Below are 26,418 nucleotides of genomic sequence, written 5' to 3' on the forward strand. Positions count from 1 at the left end.
TCGGTCCATTTCGTTCCATGCCTGGGATCCAAGAGGGACAGGCCCGGTTACCCTATCGACAAGGCCCACACCTCTATAGCTGGCACCTGGACCGGTTAAGTCCATTCTTATCATGCCAGGCGGATATAGTTGAAGGGCTAACCCGACCCGTTTTCAAGCCAGTTGGGTTCTAAAATCTTTAATTGCATAAATAAATATAGTAATTAGAAGGTGGGAGCAAATAGAAGTGGAAAAGTAGAAATGCTGGAAGAAGCTTTGGAATATTGGATACCCATTTGTTTCAACTGAAAGTTAGTACAATTTTCCAAACAGTGATATATCCTCTTTCTTCTTCTCTAAATAAAATCAAATTTGTGCTTAATGCTTATCCCCTTGTTGAATAAGAATTACTATAGGGAATAATAATCTCCTTTAAACGCAAAGACATCTTTACGTGGAGATTGTACAAAATAAAAAAAAAATCAAGATTTAATAACACCAAGAACTGATGCTTGAAGTGACAAGGAATGCTTAGCATCACCAATATGAAGACTGTGTTCACCTATAGGAATTCTTCGAACACCAGCCTTATCTACCACACTTAAATACTTGCAAACATGAATATTTATCGCCACTCGTTGCAGCGACCCCGCCGGGACATGCACTTTTTGAAACGCGACCAATTGTTTATGTGGCGCCCAAAGTCCAATGGGCGGCTTTGAAAATACGAGCAATGTTTGCGTACCGTCCTTTGATCCTACGTTCTTCACGTCGATATGAACTTGAATTGATAACTTGCTGCATTTTGCATGTGTTACTCTGATTGCCTTGCTTGTTGTGATTGTGGTGTTGGAAGCATGGCGACCAAATATTGGAATTGCTAACATGTTTGGAGCTTCAGCAATTGTGTTTATGAATTTAGTGTAGCTTAATCCATGCCCAAATGGGTAGACTAATGGACCTTTGTAGAAACGGTAAGTTCTTCCAGGGTAACCTTTGGCTAAGTTTGCACGCATGTCCATTGTTGTCATTGGTAAATTGTTTAGGTACTCCTGTGGGTACCATGTCATTGGCAGCTTCCCACCTGAAAACATGTTTTACTTGATGGTCAATTACACTTATATACGATGATAATACATAGAATTTTTACTCTATCTAACATATTTTAACCTGTTTTAACCGGTGGCGGATTTGTATGTGAATAAATCAATAGAATTTTAATAAATTTAAAATTTTGAACCCGTAACTTTAAAAAGGTAATAGGTATGTGGTAAGAACATAAACATAAATCTATCAAGTTTAAATTCTGAATTTACCTTTTGCTATCCACATATTTCGTATCTTATGTTTCAGGTTGCAAAATCCAATATTTGTGGACGGTTACTTATAATTATCTTTTAGGTATATGGTAGTGTAAAAATCTTCAGCAATTTATAGAAGTTAAGCTCTATATGATTCTCTATATCCTATTTCCCTTTACTCACTACAATAAATGTTGTACCATAAGAAAAACAGAACGGGCCCAAAAGAAGAAATAGAAATCCATTTTTGTGGATCTTGCAGTGAGTTTACCTGGATTATGGGCTCCAAAAAGGACATCAGCAATAGCAGCACCACCGGCTTGTCCAGGATAACCAACCCAAACAATACCACCAATTCGTGGATCCTTCTCTGCAAATGTAACATCAACTGGGCCTCCAGACATAAGGACCAATATAACAGGACCTCTCGAGGCCTTGGATACTTGGGAAATGAGATCTTGTTGGAACCCAGGCAAAAGCAGCCCAGTTCTGTCTCTGAATTCAGCCTCTATAGATTGGTCCAGGCCCATTACTAGCACCGTTGCGTCCGCTTGACGTGCAGCATCTACAGCTCCAGGAAATAGTCTATCATCAGAGCAAGCTACATCACCACAACCTTGTTGGTGAATGGTCTTTGCATACTTGGCTATTCCTTGTAATGGGCTTGTGTATCCACATGCAACACCTACATTTTTAAAAAGCTCAATTACTCTTCTTTCAACATAATTAATACTCTCTCGTCTCATTTTATGTGTCTGTGTTTGACTGGATATGGAGTTTACCTGCGTAATTTCCAATCATTGTGACGGTAACATCGGAATTAGGTCCAATGACAGCAACAGTAGGATGGTGTCGAGGAGAAAGAGGAAGAGCAGGCCCATGATTCTTGAGAAGAACAATGCCCTGTCTAGCAGCTTCAAGGGCGAGTTCTTGGTGGGCCGGGCTGCAAACATCTCTTGGGCCAAGGTTTCCATAAGGTTGGGCTGATGTTTCTCCATCAAACATTCCAAGCCTCATCTGAACAGCAACTGTATTAGCTAAATTGGTATCTATAGAAGCCTCTTTAAGGATACCGCTTTGCACTGCAGTTTCAGTATGTTGGGCCAGAAAAGGCCCACAGTCCAAATCAAGGCCCGCTTGGATAGCATCAGCAGCAGCTTCCTCAGGTGTTGATGTGTAGTGTTGATTTTCGTAGAAAACTCCGACGGAGTCACAGTCGGAGACAATGTAGCCGTTGAGACCCCAACCGCCGCGTATGGTTTTGCGAAGAAGTTCTGGATCAGCACAAGTAGGTATGCCATTGACTTGATTGTAAGAGCACATTACACTAGCCACCTTACCTTCTCTAACACAACTTCTAAATGGTACGTCGAATGTATCTTCCATGTCTTGCTTGCTAACCTGTGTACATTGCCATAATTGTTAAAAAAAAGGTTTCATAATATTGTAATGTTTCATGCAAATGATGTCTTGTTTTCTGTAACCTATGGACATGGCCATGAATTGTTCCAAAAAAAAAAAAAAAGAGAAGTAATGGTTTCTTAATTTTGCAATGTTTCAAACAAATGATATTAAACGAGGCATCCTAGATAACTTGTATAGTTTAGCAATTTGTGAACGGAGAGACCAATCCCCAAATTAGAGGTGATCAACATGCTTAAAATATAAAGGTTATTGGTGGACCTCTTGATACATACATATATAATCTTTAAATTAAGTGCATAAATACAGTCTATATATTTCCATGGCAATGGTGCACGTACCCCAATTATGTATATGCTGGATTCGGTATTACTGGGGACAGTTCAGTAGCAAGGATCACAATTCAAATCGTAATGTTACAAATTTAAAGTAATAGCCACCTGACAGCTATTGATTCATTGGTTTCACATTCCATGTTACAACAATATCAACCCAGTAGTAATTCCACTAGTGGGGTTGGAGCGTTTCACATTTCATATTAATGAATGAAATATAGCATGGCCTAAGTTTGAGTCTAGTGTTAGATATACTATTTTTTATTGGTAGCTGGTATATGCATTCCAGGTATCCATTCGAACTAGTATATATAAACTTCATATGTCTCATAATTTATGTGGCAATGTTTGACTAGATATAAAATATGAAAAAGAAATAAAGACTATTGAAATTCAAAAGTCATAAATAGTCATCTCATTAGAAGTTAAATAAAAATTTTAAAATTAAATTATTTCTAATTTAAAAATTGACTTTTCTGGGGATAGAGTAAACAAAAATATAAAATTAATTAGGATCCAGGGAGTAATAAAAAGTTTTTATAATAAAATGTAGGGAAATTTTCTATGCGTCTCAGTTTGCAAGAAAATCTAAAAAAAAGTATGTCTGGAAATACAAAAAGTGATGGTGCCTAGAAGTGCTGAGTGGTCAGAAAGAGAAAAAGGGTGGGAATTTCACGAGATGTACATACAATTATACTACTACATTTCCAGAATTGAAAAAGATTTATGAATAGTAGTGACGTATGGAATTACCTTAGCATTAAAGTGGAATCTATCGACCCCACTCCAGTTATCAAGATCGTAAGCAGTGTAGTGCTTGCAACATGCCGCTACTTTCAGCCGGTCACCTTCCTCATTTCCCTGTAACCCTCTCACGTAGCGCTCAGCGTATATACCGGCCACCACTGGATCCTCACCGGGAGTCTCCTGTCCCCGGCCCCACCTTGGGTCTCTAAATATGTTCACGTTTGGGCTCCAATATGTCAGACCTCCCATATCTCCATTGTACATTGCTCTTCCTTCATCTGATACTACCTGCAAAAAATTTGAGACTTAGTCCCTCCGTGATTTCAAATTAATATATGCTAATAATCGAACTAATAAATATAATTAAATGTTATAACAATCTATATTGTATGGGTAGTGTAAATATTATTTTCTTTGTTCTATTTTGTCTGATATTATTCACTTATTAGTCAATTTAACAAGAGTACGTTTTTATATTTTTCCATCTAAACTATGAAACCCCACCCCAACCCCCTCTTATATTTAATCCTTATTATTGATAAGGGGATGTGACCTTATATTGAATACCATGCCTGGTCAATTCTGGCAAAGTTGCAACTTGGCTGATACCCTTACAAATAGTAGTCATTGTGGAAAAAGTTATGGCCTATGGGACCCAAAGTGTCGTATCGACCCATCCACAAACTTGCCTAACTTTTTCTCAAGCAGTCAATCCTCTGATTGGTTGCAAGTTACAACTAGCACAGAAGAAAGAAAACCTCAACTACACCTTTTTTTCTACATCAATCCCATTACCCCACTCCTCTTTCGAATTAAAGTCACGGCTACCTTAGCTTTTGCTTTACATATGCAAATGACATTACCTAACGGATACTATATATATTATGAAAAATAGACTATATATCTTTATATTATATAACTGAAACCAAAGGAGATGGGATTACTATAAATTAACGAGTTACTCCAGTGATGGATCACATCACGAGTTGTCAAATCCTAGTCCTTAGTCAGGGGAAGGAAAAGTATTTCGCTTCTAATTTTCTTTCTTTGGCGGTTAAAAAATATATAAGTCAATGGATGGATAAGATAAACAAACAAGAAGTCGCCCTCTTCTTTTGAAAAAAAAGTGTTCATCAAAGATAAACTTAATTGATGCCAAAGCTCTAGTTTGAAACATCAATTTGTGTTAGGATGTCACACGTTAATTTGAGAGAAAAGTTAGGCTGTAGTCCCTTTGTATGATCTTGAATGTTTAAAGTGTGATGGAAGTCCAATATTAAAAAAACCAAGATATTGATGGGTTCGATTATGTTAAGAAAATGAATCTTTCGCATTAGACCTAACTTAAGGTTAAAAACTAAGTGAAAATTGTCAAAAATCTTGTAGGAAGACAACAACACATTTCTTTAACCAATACTCCTAATAACATTAACTCCGACAAAATGCGCATAGGTATAATATCCTATTGAAAGTATAATAGGTTGTAGACTCTTTATAAAGTAATATCAACTCGTACTTATTCTTGACAGTATTTTGTTCTTAACTAACAAATAATTTGATATTATAATAATCTCTATGTAGTTAGTGTCAAGATATGTTTAAAAAATACCCACCGCCAACAATCAGCAATTCCATGCAGTCGCATGAATCGAAAAGTAAGATCTTTACTCTGCTCTACGCCATAGACAAAGTTACAAGAACATTATCCTTAACCTTACAAAAGTATGCTTAGATAATATAATACATATAACTATTATAAATTGTAAGTGTAGTTTAATTGTATTTACCGCATACTTATTTGTATTTATCACATCACCAATTAATGATTATTACTAATATCATGTATGTAATTACTTTATAAGTGAATATCAATAGTAACATTACGACAACAATAACAATGTATCACCGAACAAGTTAGAATCAGCAATATGACGAAGCATAAAATAAGTACCATTATACTATCTTAATACTTACCCGTCCAATTTCTTCCCACAAGGAAGCGTTGAAAGAAGCAGCAGTAGTAATGACTTGAGGGAAGCTGGTGGCTCCTGGAAAATCACCTCCAAACTTAGTCCCTGGTCCTACATTTGACACTCCATGTAGTGCCTCCGACCACCACTCATAGCCTTTAATTCCTAGCCTCGGCACAGCTGCAGCAGTGTTGCCCAACAATTTCACTTTCTCTTGCAATGTTAACCTCCCAACGAGGTCCCTTACTCTATCACCAATTGCCAAATTGGTTTGACAAAAAGGAAAATTTTTGGTAGCCCTATCTCTTGGGTCACAGGCAAATGGGGGACGAGCTTGAACAGATATTGCAATAAGAAAGAAGCAGAAAATGAAGAGAGTGGAGGTGGGGTTGCTGAGGCCTCCACTCATTTTTGTGTTTGTGGGAAGAGAATATTTTGTGAGAGCTTTGGATGTAAAAAGAGGAGAATATATAGAACTGATGAAACAGAGTTTTTGATTTGTTTCAGTATGGCTATTGGCTGGCTAGTGGTTATTATGGAATTAATGATGCATGAGATGATGGGCAATTCACCTTTTTAACAACTGATGGTTGATGGGGGTTATACACAATATTTTCGACTTATATTATATATCTAAATAAAATGCTTTTAAAAAAGAATTCTTGTTACATTTGCATTAATTGTTATAAAAAAATAACAGAGCAACATTACTTTAAATTCTTGGATTCGTAATTTCGTATGTCGTACAAATAGCGCGTTGTTCATGACCGTCAGATCACCATGATGCTTGTTTCACTGTTTAAAGGGATTAAGCTTACACATATATAGGATAAGGTTTTATACTTCTTCTTTTTTAATCTTTTAAGGTGAAAATGCGTTGCAACTTGCAAGACCAGTTGATGTTGAGTGTTGACTAGGAGTTCGTATTATTTAACCAAATCGTTTTTGATATAGCGGCGCTCAACTTCCTATCTTGGACGTGTCGGATAATGCTTTCCAATTTTAAAATATACTGTAACACACACACACATTAAGGTCCCCTGAATTTTTTCAGAGGATCTAAATCTTTTACATGTATCCAACTTATTAAGTACGTTACAACCACTTATTTGCTGTAAATATGGATAAGTTAGCATGTCGAGGAACATAGAATTAAAGAAGAAATTATGTTTCAAGTACATGTTGCATTAATTTGATCAGTAGGTTCTTGCACTGTATATATATATATTTGATATGGTTAATTGGAGAGGCTGCGAGTTCATGGACATTATATGTGCTGATAAATATATGGAAAGTTAGATGTTAGGCGTTATGCCAAAGCTTTCTTGTAAATTTTCAACAGTTTAATTTCATAAAGCGACAAGATTTTGACAGCTAAGAAATAATGATCAAGAAATTTACAAGATGTCCTTCAGATAAAATATAAACAAGGAACACTACATGAAATGAGATCTTCATTGGCGACCGTTGCGTGACAACCTAAGAATTTGCCACAGTTTTGGAGGCGTTTAATAGTCACATGAAATTAGGATTTAAAGCATTACAATTTGAATTAATCATCTAAGATTTTAATATATTTCAGTTGGACCTACATTTTCTAAAACTTCATCATCTCTGGTTGCAACGATAAAAAATTTAAATTGCGCCCTTAATAACAATAAAAAATTAATAGTGCAACCTTAATATAACCGCAACAAAAAATAACACACATGAGTTGCGATAAAAAAGGGATCTCCACATGAAGTGCAACTAAAGATTAAATTTGCCTCTCCTCCGAACAAAAAAAAATGAGTGAAATTTCTCTTGTAGCAACCTATTAATATCCATCACATATGGTGATATATCTTTTGTGGCGACAGAATAGTCACGAAAATCCCCTGTATTGTTTAAGAATGAAAGAGCTAATGCTGAAAAACAATTGTGTTTTATTTATTTATCTTTTCTTTTTTGGGGTCCAAACACGTTTTGCGTCCATCTCAAATTTGTATCTGGTATCTTTTTCATATGATTTATTGGATATTTGCAACAAAATTACGTAAAGGGAGTAATGTACTAATGTTAGTTAACTTTGCTTAAAAGAGTGGATTACATGTAAAAGACAGGGGTCAGAGGCAGAAAAATATGGCTGCCAAAGGTCCCACGCTTGGGCGGCGTAAATCGTAATTTTTCGTACAGGCAATTATTGTTGCATTGCTTCACTGAGGCGATTGCAAGCAAAGAAAGCACCCCTCATATAGAACTGAATATATCCTAAACAGATATATTGAAAGAAGGAAAAAAAAAAAAAAAGTGGATAGCTTTTTAGTTGCATCAAATCCTAAATAATTAATGCCACACTCACAAGTCAATACACAATAGGGAAGTAAATGAACTAGGGATAAGAGATTTTGGGTTATTTTATGGGATATATTCCTACCGAATACTTTAGGAGCAATGACCAATCCGAATATATTATTTATCTTTCAAAGTTTTCCACCATTCTTTAAAACAATATTTTATATACTTACGATGAAGTGTATTTGTCTAAATTAACTTTCACTCCCCTTTAATGTGTCGCATGTATTTAGGTTATTTAAAATAAAAACGAGTATTTTTCTTAATATTTTCTCCATATATTTATTCATATGAGAGAGAGAGAGTACAGGCGTTTAGGGAGTTGTTAATTAATGAAATAGCATAATAATACAAAAGTTACAAAAATATTTTAAAATTTTTAATTTTTTAGAAAAGATTAAAGAAGCTCATAGAAAATAAAATATCTAGTATGTTTTCATAAGTATAAACAATACAAAAATGTTAAAGTTATTATGAGATACAAATCAACTTAACATCTTGACTTTTAAACTATTAAAATATCATAATTTCTAAAAAATTATTATCAAACTATACTTTTACCTTTCTAAAAGTAAATAATTAATAAATTTTATCAGTACTATAATTTAAAACATTACTCCTTTATGAATAATAATACAAAAAATGCTTTCAAATATTAAAATAATAATAGATTAATAATTTTGAGAGACATAGAACTAAGATACGAAGTCTAATAGCACGATATAAATTTCATCTATCTATATTCAGAAGAAATGTTCATACAATATTCACCATCTTATTTAGTAAATATGCAATAATATGGCTCGTTATTTAAGTTACTCTCAATCATTCATATTTTTACAAATGGATAGAACTTTTATCATTTGTCTGTTAGAATTTGTAGGGTTAATGGTGCTAATTAGGGAGTTTCACACATAATTTGTGTAGGAACTATTAAGCCGGAGTTGAGCGTTGAGCGTGTTTAGGGCACATAATCGGACGCTTGGGACATAAGTATCACAGGACTAAGCCCTACACGTGAGCCCCAAGGCGTTTTGCTAAGTATCCCATCCACGGGCGAGTCCCAAAAATGCCTCAATAAAACACTCGACTTCTTAACATAACATTGTTAAATCTGAAGGAATATAATTATAATACTCTGCCAATCCACGAATATGATTTTGATATATGGCATCCTAGCATTAAATACGATGATTATTATTTAATTTTCCTTTCTTCCAAACGTATTGTAGGATGCAGATCGGACCAATCTTTGCATGGATCTAATCTTGACAATCTTTTTTCTTATTTTATCAGTGTTATTATAAGATGATGGTAGGATAGTAGCTGGGTTATGGACGACAAAATTTCGACATCCTCAGTAGTCGGTTTTGTTTTTCTTTTCACAAATTGGATTTGGTATTCTTGGGAAGGTACCATCACTTCCTTCAGTGCGTTTTCAATTAATCATCACAATCCTTACTCTTCTTTTTTCTTTATTTTTGTCGGGAAAAAAGATGTACAGTATAAAATATCGTACTTTTTAGATTGTTGATCTTTTCCAAGATGTATAATCAGGATTATATTCATTTTTTGTATAACATTGGTTTAAATGATAGCGCACAGATGGGATCTCAAGCTTTGGGACTATTAGTTGCGAGTATTGTTTACTCTAAAAACGGATAACAATTAAATTTATATTTAATTTTAAGGATATGCAGAATAATTCAAAATAAATGATAAATGGCGTTAGATTAAACAGATAAAGATGTAACAAATTATCAAACCAATAAGGAGAGTGACTCCGGACTTAGTAACGTCTTAATGAAATGTATGTCTTCGATCCCGGGCTCAAACTAATGAAGAAATGATGAACAAAAGTAAGAATTTTGAATAACAGAGAAAATAAGAGTATATTGTCTTTATATGCATGTTACAATGTGTCCCATGAATAATAATCTTCCCCTTTTATATAGTAGGGGAGTTTTACTCCAAGTACAATTCTAAAAAAGATAAAAATCTTCCGTTTTGCCGATCACTAATACGAGTCGAGATTCGCGTCGTGATATCCGGTTAGGCACGGACATCACGGCCCTTTATTAGTCGTGCGCAGCTACTTGGTAATGCTCTCCGAAGTCTTCAATCTTTAGATCGGCCCTCGAGGATATGACCCTGATATCCCCGAAGACAGGCGCCTTGCCCGAGTCCTAATACGAGGAGTTCTTCGTTCTGATTCCGATACAATACAGTCATGTTCCTGCTCCGATTGCCTCACCGGGAAGACGAGTCATGCAGCGGGCTCGATTTTACCCGTATACAAATATAAAATGGTTATGTTTTTGCGGATCATAGTCAAGCTGCGATATTTTTCTTGAATGTCCGGCCTTTTGATCAAATTAGTAAGATAATCTAATCTTTTCAATTCCGGCGTCTGATGACATCCGTGAGAACGTGACTAATTTAAAACTGTATAGCATTTAAAGCAAACAAAATGCAAAAAAATAATTAATTGTCTAGGGTATACTAACATAACTACATAATTACGTTAAAAGTCATAAACAAATTCAGAGAAAATTAAGATGAAACTGCTCTAGCGTACAAGACATATGATTCAAAGCACAAAGCATGCATAGGACATTTTTGGAGCGTATAGGATAAAAGGACCACTATTAAAGGTTTGCACCAATTAATTTTAAATCTCAAATCCGCAACGAGTAATCATGTTGTTTGACCAAAAAATACGGACTTTGGTCAAATAATTAGATTTATGTGAATAAGGGTTAATCTTAGCTATTAACAATATCTTTAAATGAAGTTCTTAAAGAAGCAATAAATATCACGCAAGTGTGGTCGGTAGTAACAGTGATGTATAGTAAACATTCCACAAATCAGAAATAATGGTGTTGCATTTAATAACAATGAATATCAATAAATGGCATTTACGCAAATAGAGGAAAGACGAGTCATGCAGCGGGCTCGGTTTTACCCTTATACAGATAGTCCCCTCGTTTCTCAGAGAGTATGGTTGCCGAAACGATGGAAAACGACAGATGACTCCGGTTCCTTCCTGCGTACGTTTCGACGGGGAGCTAAAGCGTCCCATCAATCGCGTCATTCTGACTTCGAACATGTGTCGTTCTGACTTCGGACACGTGTCGTTCACCGCCAGGTAGCCTTCGAATGCTAAGCGTCGGTTGTCTCTCTATAAAAGCCTCATTCCTTTGTCCTTTTTCTACTTTCCGATCCAACCGCTATCTTCGAGCCATCAGCCATTATCAGAACTTTCATCAAAATTTCTTCAAATCTTCATACCCTATTCTTCATCTTCTAAACCCATTTCTCAAAAACTTCGTGTTTATTCTACAAATTTTCAAACTTTCTCTCAAATGACAATGGCAAAAACATCGAAAACCGTTCCTTATCAAGTCGCCTCTTCATCTCAGCCGGCCGCTGGTACTGAAGCGGTCGCCCCCGAGGTGGCGGCCCTCGAAACGGCTTCTCCTGTTGCGGCTGTTAATGAATCGTCCCCAGAGCCTCCTTTGTCCGTGTTTATCCCCGGGGGATGCTTAATTGCTAACGACTTTAAGGTCGAGAAGCCTTCGCACAAACACGACCGGGGCGAAGGGGTCTCGAGATATATATGTTTCATGACCGAGGACGTTCTTCCCATGGTCCGTAAGGACTGCGATTGGGTAGGCAAGGACGTAGTAGTCCCCGGGCCCGAGGACGCCGTTACTACCCATGTGAAGGGGTACTTAATTATTTACACTTATCCCTTCACGTTGGGCCCAGCGGACCCGATCATCCTGGATTTTGCAAGAGGTACGAAGTGTGCCTCGGGAAAATCCATCCATCAATGTGGAGGATCGTGACCTCCTCTGTTACTTCATGAACAAGACCGAATTCAGCAAAGCCCCCTTCTCTAGTATTGACGAGGACTGAGACCGGCGCTGGCAGGGACGCTTCGTCCGAGTGAAGACCGAGGATTTGATCCCCTCAGAATACATGCCATTCCCTGAGAAGTGGAATGCATCTCGTAAGTGCAACTCCTTCTTTTAACATCAAAATATCTTCTTCCTTTATTTTAATCTTCTCATTCGTGTTTGTGACTGTGCAGCTATTGCTCAGGTTCCGAACGCGGTCCCCCGGTTAAAGGAGTGGATTGAGGGCATCTGTACTCAAATGTCCTACTTCGAGTGCACATGGCGCGGACTCTCAAAGGGCCGATGGGAAGCCCGTTCTCATGGTACGGTCCCTTTTTCCGAATAATCATCATTACGTATCCATTTTATATTATACTAACCCCTTCTCTTTATTATTGTAGGTTTGCTTAAGACCACCGAATTTAGGCCTTCGAAAGGGGACGGAGATGTGCCCCTGCCAGTTGATCCCTCTATTGCTGCCACGGAGGGATGAAGAAAAGAAAAAGAAAACCCTCGGGCTCCCTGAGCTCCGAGGCGAATAAACAGAAGAAGCGGGTGCTCCGCAAGCCCAGGAGGGGCTCCAGTTCCCCTATGCCTGCCTCCGACTCCCTCCTTCGACTTAGGGATGAGCCGGAGGATGAATTTGTTTTCATAATTCAAAGGACGACCACCTATCCCGGGGATTGGGAGGTATCCGAGGGAAATATTCGCGAGACCAACCCCCCTCCAACTCAAAAAGTGGATGCGGATCCCCAAGGTGAAACTCCCAGGATATCGGTTCTGCGACGAAGGAGGTGCCCGGCATGATTAAGATCTCCGGGACGCCCTCTTACATTGAATCTATGCTCGAAGTAGCCAAGCGAAGAAAGAGAAATCTAATGAAGGGGCTCATGGCATTGACAATCCCCTTCGTTCTTTTTTTACGGCATGGACTCGTCCGTCTTGGAAGCCTTTTCCGAGCTGGGCGACCTCGAAGTGCCGAAAAAGGATCCCTCTTCAGAAGTCTGAGGGCTAAACTCGAGCCCAAAGTTAGTCAACCAGTTCCCCGCCCCGAGTGAGGACCCCGGCCATAAGAGATCGATAATCATCACTATCCCGGAGGATGCCCGAGTTTTTTCTGCTCCCGTGGGAGTAGCGAGCTATATTCGATGCCTGGTGACCGAAGAAGACCAAGTGAAAATGAATGAGGTAGTCGTGTCATGCCTGTTCAACGAGGCACAGCAGGCACTGAATCGAGTAAGGCATCATTACGCTCTTTCGACCTTTGACTTAGTCTTTGATTTTTCTCATATCTTCTTTCTTCTACCCTTTTACAGGCCTCAGTACTCCATCACGAAAGCTTTCTTCGGTGCCGGACTGAGGTTAACCAGCTCGAGGCTGAGTTCAAGGAGCTTGCCGAGAAAAGAGACATGTATAAGCTTCTCAGCGAGCAACACAAAGGGGTCGTCAAGAATCTCCAGGTTGAGCTAGATGCGGCTTAGAAGGAGCATGCCGACTTGGTAAAAAAGGTAAAGGTTTTCGAAGTTAGCCATGAAGACTTAGCCATGGCGACTAAAGACCAAACCTCGCAGGTTCAGCAGAAGATTGACCGGATCGACCAACTCCGAGCTGAAATGAAAGAGGTCCAAGCTATGGACGATGTTTAAATGTTTAGAAAAGCAAAATGGACCGGCTGGCTTCAGAGAAGGAGACAGCCCAGGCACAACTGGCATCGGTGGAGGTTCAACTCCGAGTGGTGAAAGATAAAGCCGATGCTCGGGCTCGACAAAATGAAGACCTTCAAGCTCAACTGGGTTCGGCCATTGCCGAATGTGATGCCCTTGGCAAGGAGCTCGAAATGGCGAGGTCCAAGTCAGAAGCAACCTTGGCAGATGCTGAAGAGATGGTGACCCAATATAGGGCTGATGTTGAAGTAGCCGAGGCCCGCCTGAAGACCACTACCGAGTACGTGAGGCGGCTATCCCGAAGGGAGACCCTTGAGGAGATCCATGCCCGAGGCTTCGACCTGTCAGCCGAGCTCGAGGAGGTGAAATGACTTGAGGTCGAGGCCAAGAAGCTAGTTGAACCCGACGATGAAGAAGGCTCTGAGAGCTCTGGAGAACCCGAAGATGAAGAAGGCCCCGACGACGCTGGTGATGAGTGGGGTCCTGGTGAAGATCAGGCGTAGATGCCTTAGGATTTTTTGTCTTTGTTTTTGTATCTTGTACATTTATTTTGTTGAGGCCGTTTTCATTGGCCTTTGTAAAGACATTCTGGAATGTATATAAAGTTTTTCCTTTTTGGAAATTTTGAAGTCTATTATTTTTAGTATCCTAATTGCAAAGATTTCAAATGCCTTAGCACGAAATTAAACGTAGTAATAAGTCACTTTTCGGAGGTCCGAACAAGACTCGTCCTCGATACAAGTTTTGCTTGAAACTTATGGGGGCTCGGAGTGATCGGAAACTTTCCTAAGATACTCGTTTAAATGTTTTTAGACTATATCATTGTCGAGGGTAACCTTTGAACAGGTTTGGAATTTTGTTTAAGGTTTTATGCTTTGATTACGGGCTTCGGACATCTCCGAACCATTTTTAGGGTGGTTGTAGCCCTTTAGGTTTGGGCACTGCCTAATGGGTTTTGTGCATCCAGGTTTTAATAACCCGGGCCGTCCGAACTCATCAAGGATGGCAGTCCCTGAGTGGGGTTAGCCCTTTGGGATCGGACAGGGGTTGCCCTTGGGCTCGATATTTCTCAAGTAGAAATAGCCCTTAGGCTCGATACTTTTAAGAAGCAGGGAGTGTTTGTTAACAAGGTAGAAACTTTCTTTCATTTCTGTGTGTAATGTACAAGATTGCATAAAAGCTCGTATCGTGGTTGGGGTGACCTACGCGAGCACAGTTCATTTGACCGTTTGGCCCTTAAAATGAGTCCTAACAATCGATCCTAGACTGTTCGAGCACAGAGTTTCCTTCCTTACTAAAATCAAGACCCGAGGGTGATGGCCCCCAGTATTCGAGGTCAATATTCAAATGGACTAGGATACTGTTGATGCGACCATTAACTCCGATTTAAAACCGGTCTTAGACTCTAAGTAAGCACGATTTATTGTTGCCTCGTAAAAAACCTTGCCGGAAAACCTATTTAGGTCAAAACCGGTTTAAGAGAAAAAGAGTACAACGCGTGTTTTCATGACTAAGCAGCTGCATTCTCCTTTGGTTGTTGCCAGCAAGTGTTAGCCAAAATAAAATAAATAAAATAAAATGAATGATGGCGTACCTTAGCAGTAGTGTCATTTTAAGTGGGTCATGTTCTGGTTGTTTGGTAGCTATGTGCCATTTCCCGCTTCGTTTTTGTATGAACCTTCACTCGTAATCCCGTTGAATCGATACGGACCTTCCCAGCTCGGTCCTAACTTCCCTTCGTTCGGGTTCCGGGTGTTCTTCTTAATACCAAGTTCATGATGTTGAAGTGTCGGAGGTTGGCTCTTCGATTGTAATATCTTTCTATCCGCTGTTTTTGGGCGGCCAGTCGGATTAGAGAGGCCTCGCGCCTCTTATCCAGTTGTTCTAGGCTCGTGCTCATGGCCTCGACGTTTGATTCTTCGGTTGCCTATCGAAACCTGGGGCTCTGTTCTCCCACCTCGACCAGAATTAGTGCTTCGACACCGTAGACCAACGAAAATGGGGTGGCCCCGGTACTGGATTTTGAGGTCGTGCGATATGCATAAGACTTCGCGTAGGATTTCCTTCCACTTCCCTTTGGCATCGGTCAACCTTTTCTTAAGGTTTTGAAGGATTGTTTTGTTCGTCGACTCTACCTGCCCATTCCCACTAGGGTGATCGGGTGTTGACAAGATCTTCTTGATCTTATGGTCCTCAAAAGATTTTCTAACCTTGTTGCTGATCAACTGCTTCCCGTTATCACATACTATCTCGGCCGGTATACCGAACCGACATATTATGTAGTCCCAAATGAAGTCGATGACTTCTTTTTCTCGGACCTTCTCGAACGCTTGAGCTTCAACCCATTTAGAGAAATAGTCAGTCATAAATAGTATAAATTGAGCCTTACCGGGTGCCCATAGTAGGGGACCGACGATGTCCATTCCCCATTTCATGAACGGCTATGGTGACAGGACCGAGTGTAGTAACTCCCCGAGTTGGTGGATCTTTGAAACGTTCCTCTGACAGCCGTTGAATTTTTGCACGAACTCCTTCACATCTTTCTCCATGTCGATCCAATAATAGCCGGGTCTGATTATCTTACGAACCAATGATTCTGCCCCTGAATGGTTCTCGCAGGTGCCTTCATGAATTTCTGTAACGAGCCGACCGGTCCTTTTGCTTTTTGGAACCCCGTTCCCCTACATAAGACTCCCTGTATGTGTTTTTACTTTTTTATGACTTGCGAGAATAATTAGTTCGGGATTTGGAAAGGTTCGGGTTGAACACTTGGTTCCATAAGGTGGGCCAAAAAGGCTATGTTTGACTTCGGTCAAAATTTTGGGTAAACAATCTCGGATTCGGGATTTGATGGTTCCAATAGGTTTGTATGATAATTTCGGACTTGGGCGTATGTTCGGATCGGGTTTTGGATGACACTGGAGCGTTTCGGCGCCTAATAGTGAAAGTTGGCTCTTTAAAGGTTTTTAAGTTCTTTAAATTTGGTTTTGAGTAGATTTTGATGTTATCGAGTTCCAATTGGAATTCTGAGATCGAAAATAGTTCCGTCTGGTGATTTAAGACTTGCACGCAAAATTTGGTGTCATTCCGAGTAGTCTAAGTATGTTTCGGCGCGTTCGGAGTATTTTGGAAGAACTTGAAGTTAATAAGTTGATTCAATTTGGTTTGGGATATGATTCTTAGTTTCGTTGTTGTTTTATGCATACCGAGGGTGCGAGCGAGTCCGTCTTATGATTTTAAACTTGTTGGCACGTTCGGACGGGGTCTCAGATGCCCCGGAGGCCATTCGGATGATGCACGAATTGAGTTAAAACTCAAGAGGGCTACTGGTGCACCAGTTCTTGTATGCCCGCACCTGCGAGCTTTGGGCCGCAGGTGCGAGCCCGTAGGTGCGTGGTTTGGGTCGCATAAGTGGTTTGGTAATGTTGGCCTTGGACCGCATATGCGGGTTTTTGTGCGCACCTGCGAACGCGCAGGTGCGGTTGGGGAGGACGCAGAAGTGGCCCGTGCCGCAGGAGCGGCCCACTTGCCGCAGAAACGGGACCTCAGAAGTGTAAACCCCGTTCGCAGAAGTGGCCCTCGCTGGGCTTGAGGAACTCCGCATAAGCGGACCAGGCACTGCAGGTGCGGTACCGCAAATGCGACAGAGGCACCGCAGGTGCGAAAAACGCTGGAGGCAGAACCTTATTTAATTCGGGACTTAGGCATTTTGAGCTCATTAATTTCATTCCTTGGGTGATTTTTGGAGCTCTTAGAGGGGGATTTTCACCTAACACTTTGAGCTAAGTAATTTCTATGCAATGTGAGTTAAATACATGGATTATGGGTAGATTTAACATTAACAATTTGGGAAATCATTGGTTTAGATGAAAAACCTAGGTTTTTGATAAAAGTGAGATTTAACCACGAAAATGACTATGGAATTTAGTGAAAATCATATATTTGAGTTCATGAGGTTATGGGTAACAAATTTCTTCTAATATTTTCGGAACCCGGGCACGTGGGCCCGGGGGTGAATTTAGGAATTCTTCAATTAGGGTCAGGAAATCACTTTAATAGTTAGGATATGAACTTTTGAACATGCATTGACTATTTTATATAACATTTGACTAGTTTCGAGTCGTTTGGCACCGAGTTGAGGGTTTAAAGCTCAATTGTGGACCAGAAAGTAAGCGTTGAGACGAGGTAAGTATCTTTTCCAACCTCGTAAGAGGTAATTAACCCCATAGGTGAATTGAATTAATATGTGCTTCGATTTGTAGGAGGCTACGTACGCACGAGGTAACGAGAGTCCGTACGTAGCTACTAATTATGCTTATGTCCGGATAGTTTAAAACCCAAATCATGTTATACTTACGATGTTTGCAACTTACTTGTAATTTAAGTGCATAAACCATATTGGAACTTGATAACGGAATTGTAAAAGGCCGAATTTCATTTACTTGAGTTTTGGACGGGTTACTTGACCGTTAATGAGAACTGGTGTTTTCTTTGAATATTAGCCTCTTAATAATCTTTGAATTGGTTGTTTATAAAGTATTTTCTCTTCTTGTGGAGCGGTCCAAACGCCTCAATAATAGAATAGATGCATCTATGATTCATGTCGTTCGACCCTCGGCGGTGCACAGTTTATATATTTGTATGTTGGATCGGGCAGTACGACCTCGGCAAAATTCGTGCGTAATAATTCTTGGAGCCCAATTGTAATTGATATTGTTTCATTGGCTTGAGAGATTAATTTGTTAAATGATGAAAATTAATTTGGGATTTACTATTAGTGAAAGAATTATTTATTTATTTCTTGTTATTGAGATTTCAGTTGTATTTCTATAATCCATGCTTAATTATAATTTCGATATTTATTGTTAGCCCATAGTAAGTGTCGAAGTCGACCTTTCGTCACTACTTCTTCGAGGTTAGACTAGATACTTACTGAGTACATGTTGTTTATATACTCACGCTACACTTCTGCACTAATCGTGCAGGATCTGAGGCAGGTGCATCTGGCTATCAGTCCGGCGCGCATCCTTGATTTCTTTGAGACTTAGCGGTGAGCTGCCTTCCGAGCCCGTTCTGCAGCACCCGAAGTCTTCCTTTTGTTTTTACTTTCTGTCTATTTCACTTCAGACAGTAGCGTAGTATTTTTTGTATATTCTACTAGTAGCTCATACACTTGTGACACCTGGTCTTGGAGATCATGCTAGTAGACACATGATGTTTTTTGGATATTTACTCATCTCATTTGCTCTTAAAATTATTTATCTCTTATTTTATTTAAACTTTTATTTCCTATTATGCACTAAATAAAAATCAGTTATTTCTAAAATGTTAAAAGAAATAATTACACGGTTAGTTCACTGATGGCTTGCCTAGCGGTAACGTTGGGCGCCATCACGGCCTATAGGAGGAATTGGGTCGCGACAATTTCCCTCAAAACATATTCAGTGTCTCCCGGTCCCAAACATATGGAGAATGGGTCATCTAACGTTCTTCTGAACAGGGTATTATCTTCGGACAGGATAAACTTGGCCGCCTTCGTGCGCAGAGCTCTCGATTCTTTGGGATCCTAGGGCAGCTTTCCGGTCTTTAGGTAATCTATATACTTGTTTCTCCAGTCCCAGGTTAAACTTGTCGAGTTTATCTCGGCATGGCCTTCTTCCACTACTGATTTCATCAGTTATACGACTATTCCCGAGCTGAATTCATCATCATCAACCGACGACCCCAAGCTAGCCAGAGCATCGACTTCATTATTTTGATCCTGGGGCATGTGTTGTATGGTCCATTTCTTGAATCGATGTAGCGTTACTTGTAGTTTATCTAAGTATCTTCGCATTCGTTCCTCTTTCACTTCGAATTTTCCATTGACTTTATTTACCATGAGGAAGGAATCGCATTTGGCTTCGATCACTTCGGCCCCCAGGGTTTTAACCAATTCGAGACCTGCAATCATGGCCTCATATTCGACCTCATTGTTAGTCAATTTTCCAGTTCTAATAGCTTGCCTAACTAAGTTACCCGTGGGCAGCTTCAACATGATGCCGAGTCCGGACATCTTTGCATTCGAGGCACCGTCCGTAAAGAGGGTCCAGATTCCTGAGGAGGTCCCCGAGGTTAACAACAATTCCTTTTCGACTTCGGGTATTAAGGCTAGCGTGAAGTCGGCCACGAAGTCTGCCAAAATTTAAGATTTAATGGTTATTTGGGGTCGATATTCGATATCGTACCCGCTAATTTCCAAGGCCCATTTGGCCAATCGTCCCGAGATCTCGGGTTTGTGCATTATGTTCCTCAATGGGTAAGTAGTTACGACATATATGGGATGGCATTGAAAATATGTCCTTAACTTCCTGGAGGCTCTTAGCAAAGCAAGCGCCAATTTCTCCTGGTGATGATACCTTGTTTCGGCCTCGCCTAAAGTCCTGCTAACATAATATATAGGAAATTTCGTACCTTCTTCTTCCCGGACTAAGACTCCACTTACTGCTATCTCGAATACCGCTAAGTACAGATACAACTTCTCGTCTCTCTTCGGAGTATGAAGCAAAGGTGGACTCAAAAGGTATCATTTCAGTTCTTCCAAAGCTTGTTGGCATTCCGGGGTCCACGAAAAGTTATTCTTCCTCTTCAGCAATGAGAAGAACCGATGGCTCTTATCGGAGGACCTTGATATGAACCAACCCAGGGCGGTTATACGCTCGGTTAACCTTTGAACGGCCTTGACATTGTACACTACGGTGATGTTTTTTATAGCTTTGATTTATTCGGGATTGATCTCGATTCCCCGGTTGGACACCATGAATCCAAGGAACTTCTCGAACCTGACCTCGAATGCGCATTTCTCCGGGTTCAGCTTCATATTATATTTCTTTAGTATGTTGAAGGTTTCCTGCAAATGTTCCAAATGGTCCTCTACTCGCAGGGACTTAACTAACATGTCGTCAATGTAAACCTCCATTGATTTTCCTATTTGTTCTTCGAACATACGGTTTACTAGGTGTTGGTAAGTGACACCAGCGTTCTTTAGTCCGAACGGCATTATGTTTTAACAATAGGTGCCGTATTTAGTGATGAAGGAATTTTTTTCCTGATAGCCCGGGTCCATACGGATTTGGTTGTACCTGGAATAAGCATCCAGAAAGCTGAGTTGTGATTGGCTGTCGCATCGATCATGCGATCGATGTTAGGCAAAGGAAAAGAGTCTTTAGGGCATGCCTTGTTCAAGTCTTTGTAGTCTACACACATTCTTGACTTATCTCCTTTTTAGGAACTACTACTATGTTTGCTAACCAATACGGGTACTTAACTTCCCGAGAGTAACCTATTTTAAGGAGTTTGGATACCTCGTCTTTGATGAATACGTGCTTGACTTCGGGCTGAGGCCTCCTCTTCTGTTTAACCGGGTGGAAATTTGGGTCCAAGCTCAGCTTGTGAGTGGTTATTTCTGGCGGGATCCCTGTCATATCAAGGTGGGACCAAGCGAAACAATCTATGTTAGCTATAAGGAATTAAATGAGTTTCTTCCTGAGCTCGAGCAAGTGCTCGATCAATCTGACTTACTCCAGCTCCTCAACCATTGACTTGGTGACATCAGAATTGTCAGGGGCTATGAACGGCCTAGGGACTTTGTAATCATCATCCTCGCCTGTCATTCTGGTTCGGTCGGGGCCGGTGTCGGTAATTACTATTTGGTTTCTTCCTTGGTAACCAAACTCGGGTTCTTTGGTGTCGAGAGTGTGGATATCAAGGTTGCCTCATCGACCGCGAACATTTCTTTTGCGGCCGGCTGTTCTCCGTAAACAGTCTTGATCCCTCCCGGTGTGGGGAATTTCAACGCCTGATGTAGTGTCATAGGTACTGCCCTCATGTTGTGAATCCATGGCCTTCCGAATAGAGCATTGTATCTCATATCTCCTTCGATCACGTAGAACTTTGTTTCTTGAACGGTTCCGGCGGTGTTTACCGGTAGGGTTATCTCCCCTTTAGTAGTCTCGCATGCCATGTTAAATCCGTTTAAAACTCTGACTGCAGGCATTATTTGGTCTTGTAGACCCAGCTGTTACACGACCCTCGATCTGATGATATTGGCCGAGCTTCCTAGATATATTAATGCACGCTTAACTCGAGATTTATTTATGAATACAGATATTACTAGTGCATCATTATGTGGTTGCATGATGCCTTCAGCGTCCTCGTCATTGAAAGATACGGTTCCCTCCGATACATAATCTCGAGTCTATTTTTCCCTTGTAATGGACACCTTAGTGTGCTTTAACATCGGCCCTTGGGAGACGTCGACTCCGCCAATGATCATCTTACTGACGTGCTGAGGCTCCTTTTGCTTGATCTGCTTGTTAGAGTCCCTATTCCTGAAGTGATTTTTGGCTCGATCACTCAGAAATTCTCGGAGGTGTCCGTTATTGAATAACCGGACTACTTCTTCTCTCAGTTGTCGGAAATCTTAGGTACTGTGGTCGTGAGTGCCATGATACTTACACATTAGGTGTGGGTCCCTTTGGGCAGGATCAAATTGCAATAGTCGAGGCCACTTAGTATCTTTGATGTGACCGATGGTTGATACAATGCCGACAGCATCGACGCTGAAGTTGTACTCCGATAACCTTGGTGCCTCCTTAGACCCGATGGGTCTGTCGAAACCGTTTTTGCTCATGAGTCCCCGGTTATTATGACCTCGATTGCTCCTTCTTTCACTCCTCGCAGGGTTGCATCCGGACCCATTACCCCTTCGATCTCTATTGTATGGCTGATACTGATATCTGTTCAATCTCGGTTCATGATCGACGACTCTTTTGGATCTGTCACTAGTTCTGATGGGATAAACGGATCTGGAAGGGGGCCCGAGATGATCATCTTCGACCTTAAGTTTTGATTGGTACATATTATGGACGTCGGCCCAAGTTACCTCCGGGTATTCTATCAAATTTTGTTTCAATTGTTGCGAAGCCAATGAGCTTTGGGGAATGAGTCCTAGGGTGAATTCCTGAACGGCCCAATCATCCGTGACCGGAGGCAGATCCATTTGTTCCATCTGAAACCTCGACACGAATTCCCTGAGCATCACATTATCTCTTTTCTTTACTTTGAAAAGGTCTGACTTCCTGGTCTCGACCTTAATGGCCCCGACGTGCGCCTTTCCAAAGGCATCTGCTAGCATAGTAAACGAGTCAATAGAATTAGGGGGTAAGTTGTGATACCATCTCATAGCTCCTTTTGACAAGGTCTCTCCGAACTTTTTCAGCAGAACGGATTTGATTTCGTCATCTTCCAAGTCGTTCCCCTTGATGGCGCACGTGTAGGAGGTCACATATTCATTTGGATCAGTTGTTCCATTATACTTCAGAATTTCGGGCATATGGAACTTCTTTCGGATCGGCTTCGGAGCTGCGCTCGGAGGGAAAGGCTTTTGGACAAATTTCTTGGAATCCACGCCCTTCAGTATCGGTGGTGCTCCTGGGATTTGATCGACCCTGGAGTTATAGGTCTCCATTTTTTTGTCGTTGGCTTCGATTTTCTTTTCTCCTGATTTCACCCGTTTTGTCAGTTTCTCAAGCATCTTTATTATCTCGGGGTTGGTCCGTTGTTCTGCTTCACCCGGCCTTTCTGTAGCCGGTTCATTTCTGCGAGCGTTTTTCCGGGATGGTTCGGGCTCAACTCTGCTGGGGGCGCGACTTTGGTTCTGCAACTGGGCTATTGCTGCATGTTGAGATTGTAACATTTCAAAGATCACCCGCAAGTTGATCCCATTACCTTCGCCGTCATATGTACTCCGAGCAAACGATCGGGCGCCCTCGCCTGTTTTCGGGGTCAGTAGGCAAGTTTGCTTCGATAGCCACGTGTGAGTTAGCATCGATCGGATCCGCGACTGGGACTATGTTGGGGTCAACAGGGGGCACCTCGTTGCTGGGCACCACGTTGTTGTTCTCGCCATGGTGGCCGGACTCAGCATCAACGTTCAAATGGGCAGATTGGGAGTTTGACATTTTTAATTTGACTTGAAATTAAAAGCTCAAAGAACAAGTGTAAAATAGAGTGTGTTATGGAAATTTGTATCAAATTACCACTATTGTCCTTAGCCCCACGCTAGGTGCCAAACTATTTACCCTAAAAAACGGATAACAATTATATTTATATGTGGTTTTAAGGATATGCGGAATAATTCAAAACAAATGATAAATGGCATTAGATTAAACAGATAAAGATGTAACAAATTATCAAACCAATAAGGACAGTGACCCCGGACTTAGTAACGTCTTAATGAAATGTATGCCTTCGATCCCGGGCTCACACTAATGAAGAAATGATGAACAAAAGTAAGAACTTTGAATAACAGAGAAAATAAGAGTATATTGTCTTGATATGCGTGTTACAATGTGTCCCCGTGAATAATAACCGACCCTTTTTATATAGTAGGGGAGTTTTACCCTAAGTACAATTTTAAAAAAGGTAAAAATCTTCCGTTTTGCTGATCACTGATACGAGCCGAGATTCGCGCCGTGTTATCCGGTTAGGCACGGACATCACGGCCCTTGTTAGTCGTGCGCAGCTACTTGGTAATGTTCTCCGAAGTCATCAATCTTCAGATCGGCCCTCGAGGATATGGCCCCTATATCCCCGAGGGCAGGTGCCTTACGCGAGCCCTAATATGAGAGGTTCTTCGTTCTGAATCTGATACAATATGGTCATGTTCCTGCTCCGATTGACTCACCGGGAAGATGAGTCATGTAGCGGGCTCGATTTTACCCGTATACAAGTATAAAATGGTTATGTTTTTGAGGATCATAGTCAAGCTGCGATATTTTTCTTGAATGTCCAGCCTTTTGATCAAATTAGTAAGATAATCTAATCTTTTCAATTCTGGCGTCTGATGCCATCCGTGAGACGTGACTAATTTAAAACTGTATAGCATTTAAAGCAAACAAAATGCAAAAAAATAATTAATTGTCTAGGGTATACTAACATAACTACATAATTACGTTAAAAGTCATAGACAAATTCAGAGAAAATTAAGACGAAACTGCTCTAGCGTACAAGACATATGATTCAAAGCACAAAGCATGCATAGGACGTTTTTGGAGCGTATAGGATAAAAAGACCACTATTAAAGGTTTGCACCAATTAATTTTAAATCTCAAATCCGCAACGCGTAATCATGTTGTTTGATCAAAAAATATGAATCTTGGTTCAAATAATTAGATTTATGTAAATAAGGGTTAATCTTAGCTAATAATAGTATCCTTAGATGAAGTTTTTAAAGAAGCAATAAATATCACGCAAGTGTGATCGATGAGTAACAATGATGTGTAGTAAACATTTCACAAATCAGAAATAATAGTGTTGCATTTAATAACAATAAATAGCAACAAAATATCATTTACGTAAATAGAGGGAATGAATCACCCAAAAAAAGATAGAATAATTGGATGTTCTTCTTGACAATGATGAATGATAGACAATCCTTTGAATATTTGAGGTATTCTCGGATCTAGTGAAAAATTATGGACAAGAATCTCAGTGAAAAGGTGATATTTGTATTTTAGCAAGTGAGAGTCGAATCTTTTAGTCAAAGTATGTTCTTTACAAATGAATATCACATGTCTCCTATCATTGTTTTTTTTTCTCTTTATATGGGACATATTCCTAAGAAACCCTAATAGTACAAGTGTAGTGAATATACACTAGAATATTCTCTTTAATATTATATCTTGAAAACTAGTCATTACAGCTATGTCAACGGTACTCGACCTCGACCTCGACCTGAACCCTTGTTGACACCTCGACTACGACCCTCATTGACTATTCGACCACAGACTTCGCTGACTCTTAGGCTATTTCGACAAACGATAACTTGGGAACTCTTCCCTTTGTACTATCTTGAATTAAATATTCTAAAGACAGATTTTGACCCACGTATGCACCAATTTCTTGATTTGTTAGTGAAAGACGAAATTCGTTTTAGCCTACTTTCTCTAACTACCCAATATAATGGTAGAGGGTCCAGAATTAATAATAGTTTAGCCCGCAATTATTACAGCAATGGAGGAGTTTTGAGGAATAAAGCGAGGTTGTTACACCAATAGGCAATAGCTGCCAATTAGGATTTATCTGTTATCCACCTGACATTGTTGAATGGTAAAACATAATTAAGAAACTATCCTCATTCTCATATCGTAATAGGAAGTCAAATAAGAACGAATCAGCTGCTATTACATTCCATATTTCTAATTATATATAATTAATATGTTATCCACTTTAGAGTGTTGAGGGTGATTGGTGAGTAAGGGCCCTGAATTCATCCTAGTTAATCATGAGGCTTTTAGTTTTCTAAAGCAAGTATTTTAAACTTTTGGTTTGAGTTTTACGTCTCATTGTTCTTGTAATGATTGTTTCTTTCAAACGAATTAATATACATATATATATAACGCAAAATGTTTCAAGAGGAAATTCGATTTATTTTTTAACTTTCAAATGCCGCAAGAATTTTAAAGGACCTATTAATCATATTATTACTACAAATTCCCTATGAATCCGTATTTAGCATAGCATCATATTAAGTCCTTCCTTTTTTAGTAGGACTAGTCTTTGAATAGTCGCATTGTGCATATATCACATACCAATGATTAAATATTTTTATAAAAGTACAAATTATTACTATTAATTATTAAATAATATTTTTGAGTTAAAAAATAAAAAAAAATCCTAAAAGTAATGAATATTAATTTCATTTAGCTAGTTTGACAAAAGAA

At 39.9% G+C, this 26,418-nt stretch overlaps 1 protein-coding gene across 1 annotated transcript; it reads right to left on the reverse strand.

Annotated features, from left to right (window-relative positions):
• Nucleotides 1–241: 241 nt before the first annotated feature.
• Nucleotides 242–6,254, reverse strand: LOC107781973 (putative beta-D-xylosidase 2). Its single transcript, XM_016602787.2, has 5 exons — nt 5,759–6,254; nt 3,791–4,072; nt 2,063–2,681; nt 1,552–1,965; nt 242–1,063 (listed from the first exon to the last, which is right to left on the reverse strand). The coding sequence occupies exons 1-5, from the start codon at nt 6,161–6,163 to the stop codon at nt 462–464; spliced, it is 2,322 nt and encodes a 773-aa protein (XP_016458273.2). The 5' UTR covers nt 6,164–6,254; the 3' UTR covers nt 242–461.
• Nucleotides 6,255–26,418: the final 20,164 nt, after the last annotated feature.

This window comes from Nicotiana tabacum, chromosome 19 (assembly GCF_000715075.1).
Source record: "Nicotiana tabacum cultivar K326 chromosome 19, ASM71507v2, whole genome shotgun sequence".
NCBI classification, from domain to species: Eukaryota; Viridiplantae; Streptophyta; class Magnoliopsida; order Solanales; family Solanaceae; genus Nicotiana; species Nicotiana tabacum.

Excerpts from the sequence above, each read along its gene's own strand:
- LOC107781973 (XM_016602787.2), bottom strand. The coding sequence starts at position 6,163 with ATGAGTGGAGGCCTCAGCAACCCCACCTCCACTCTCTTCATTTTCTGC. Across the intron at positions 2,682-3,790 it reads GATTCCACTTTAATGCTAAG|GTTAGCAAGCAAGACATGGA; the intron begins GTAATTCCATAC and ends CAATGTACACAG. Across the intron at positions 1,966-2,062 it reads AATGATTGGAAATTACGCAG|GTGTTGCATGTGGATACACA; the intron begins GTAAACTCCATA and ends TTAAAAATGTAG.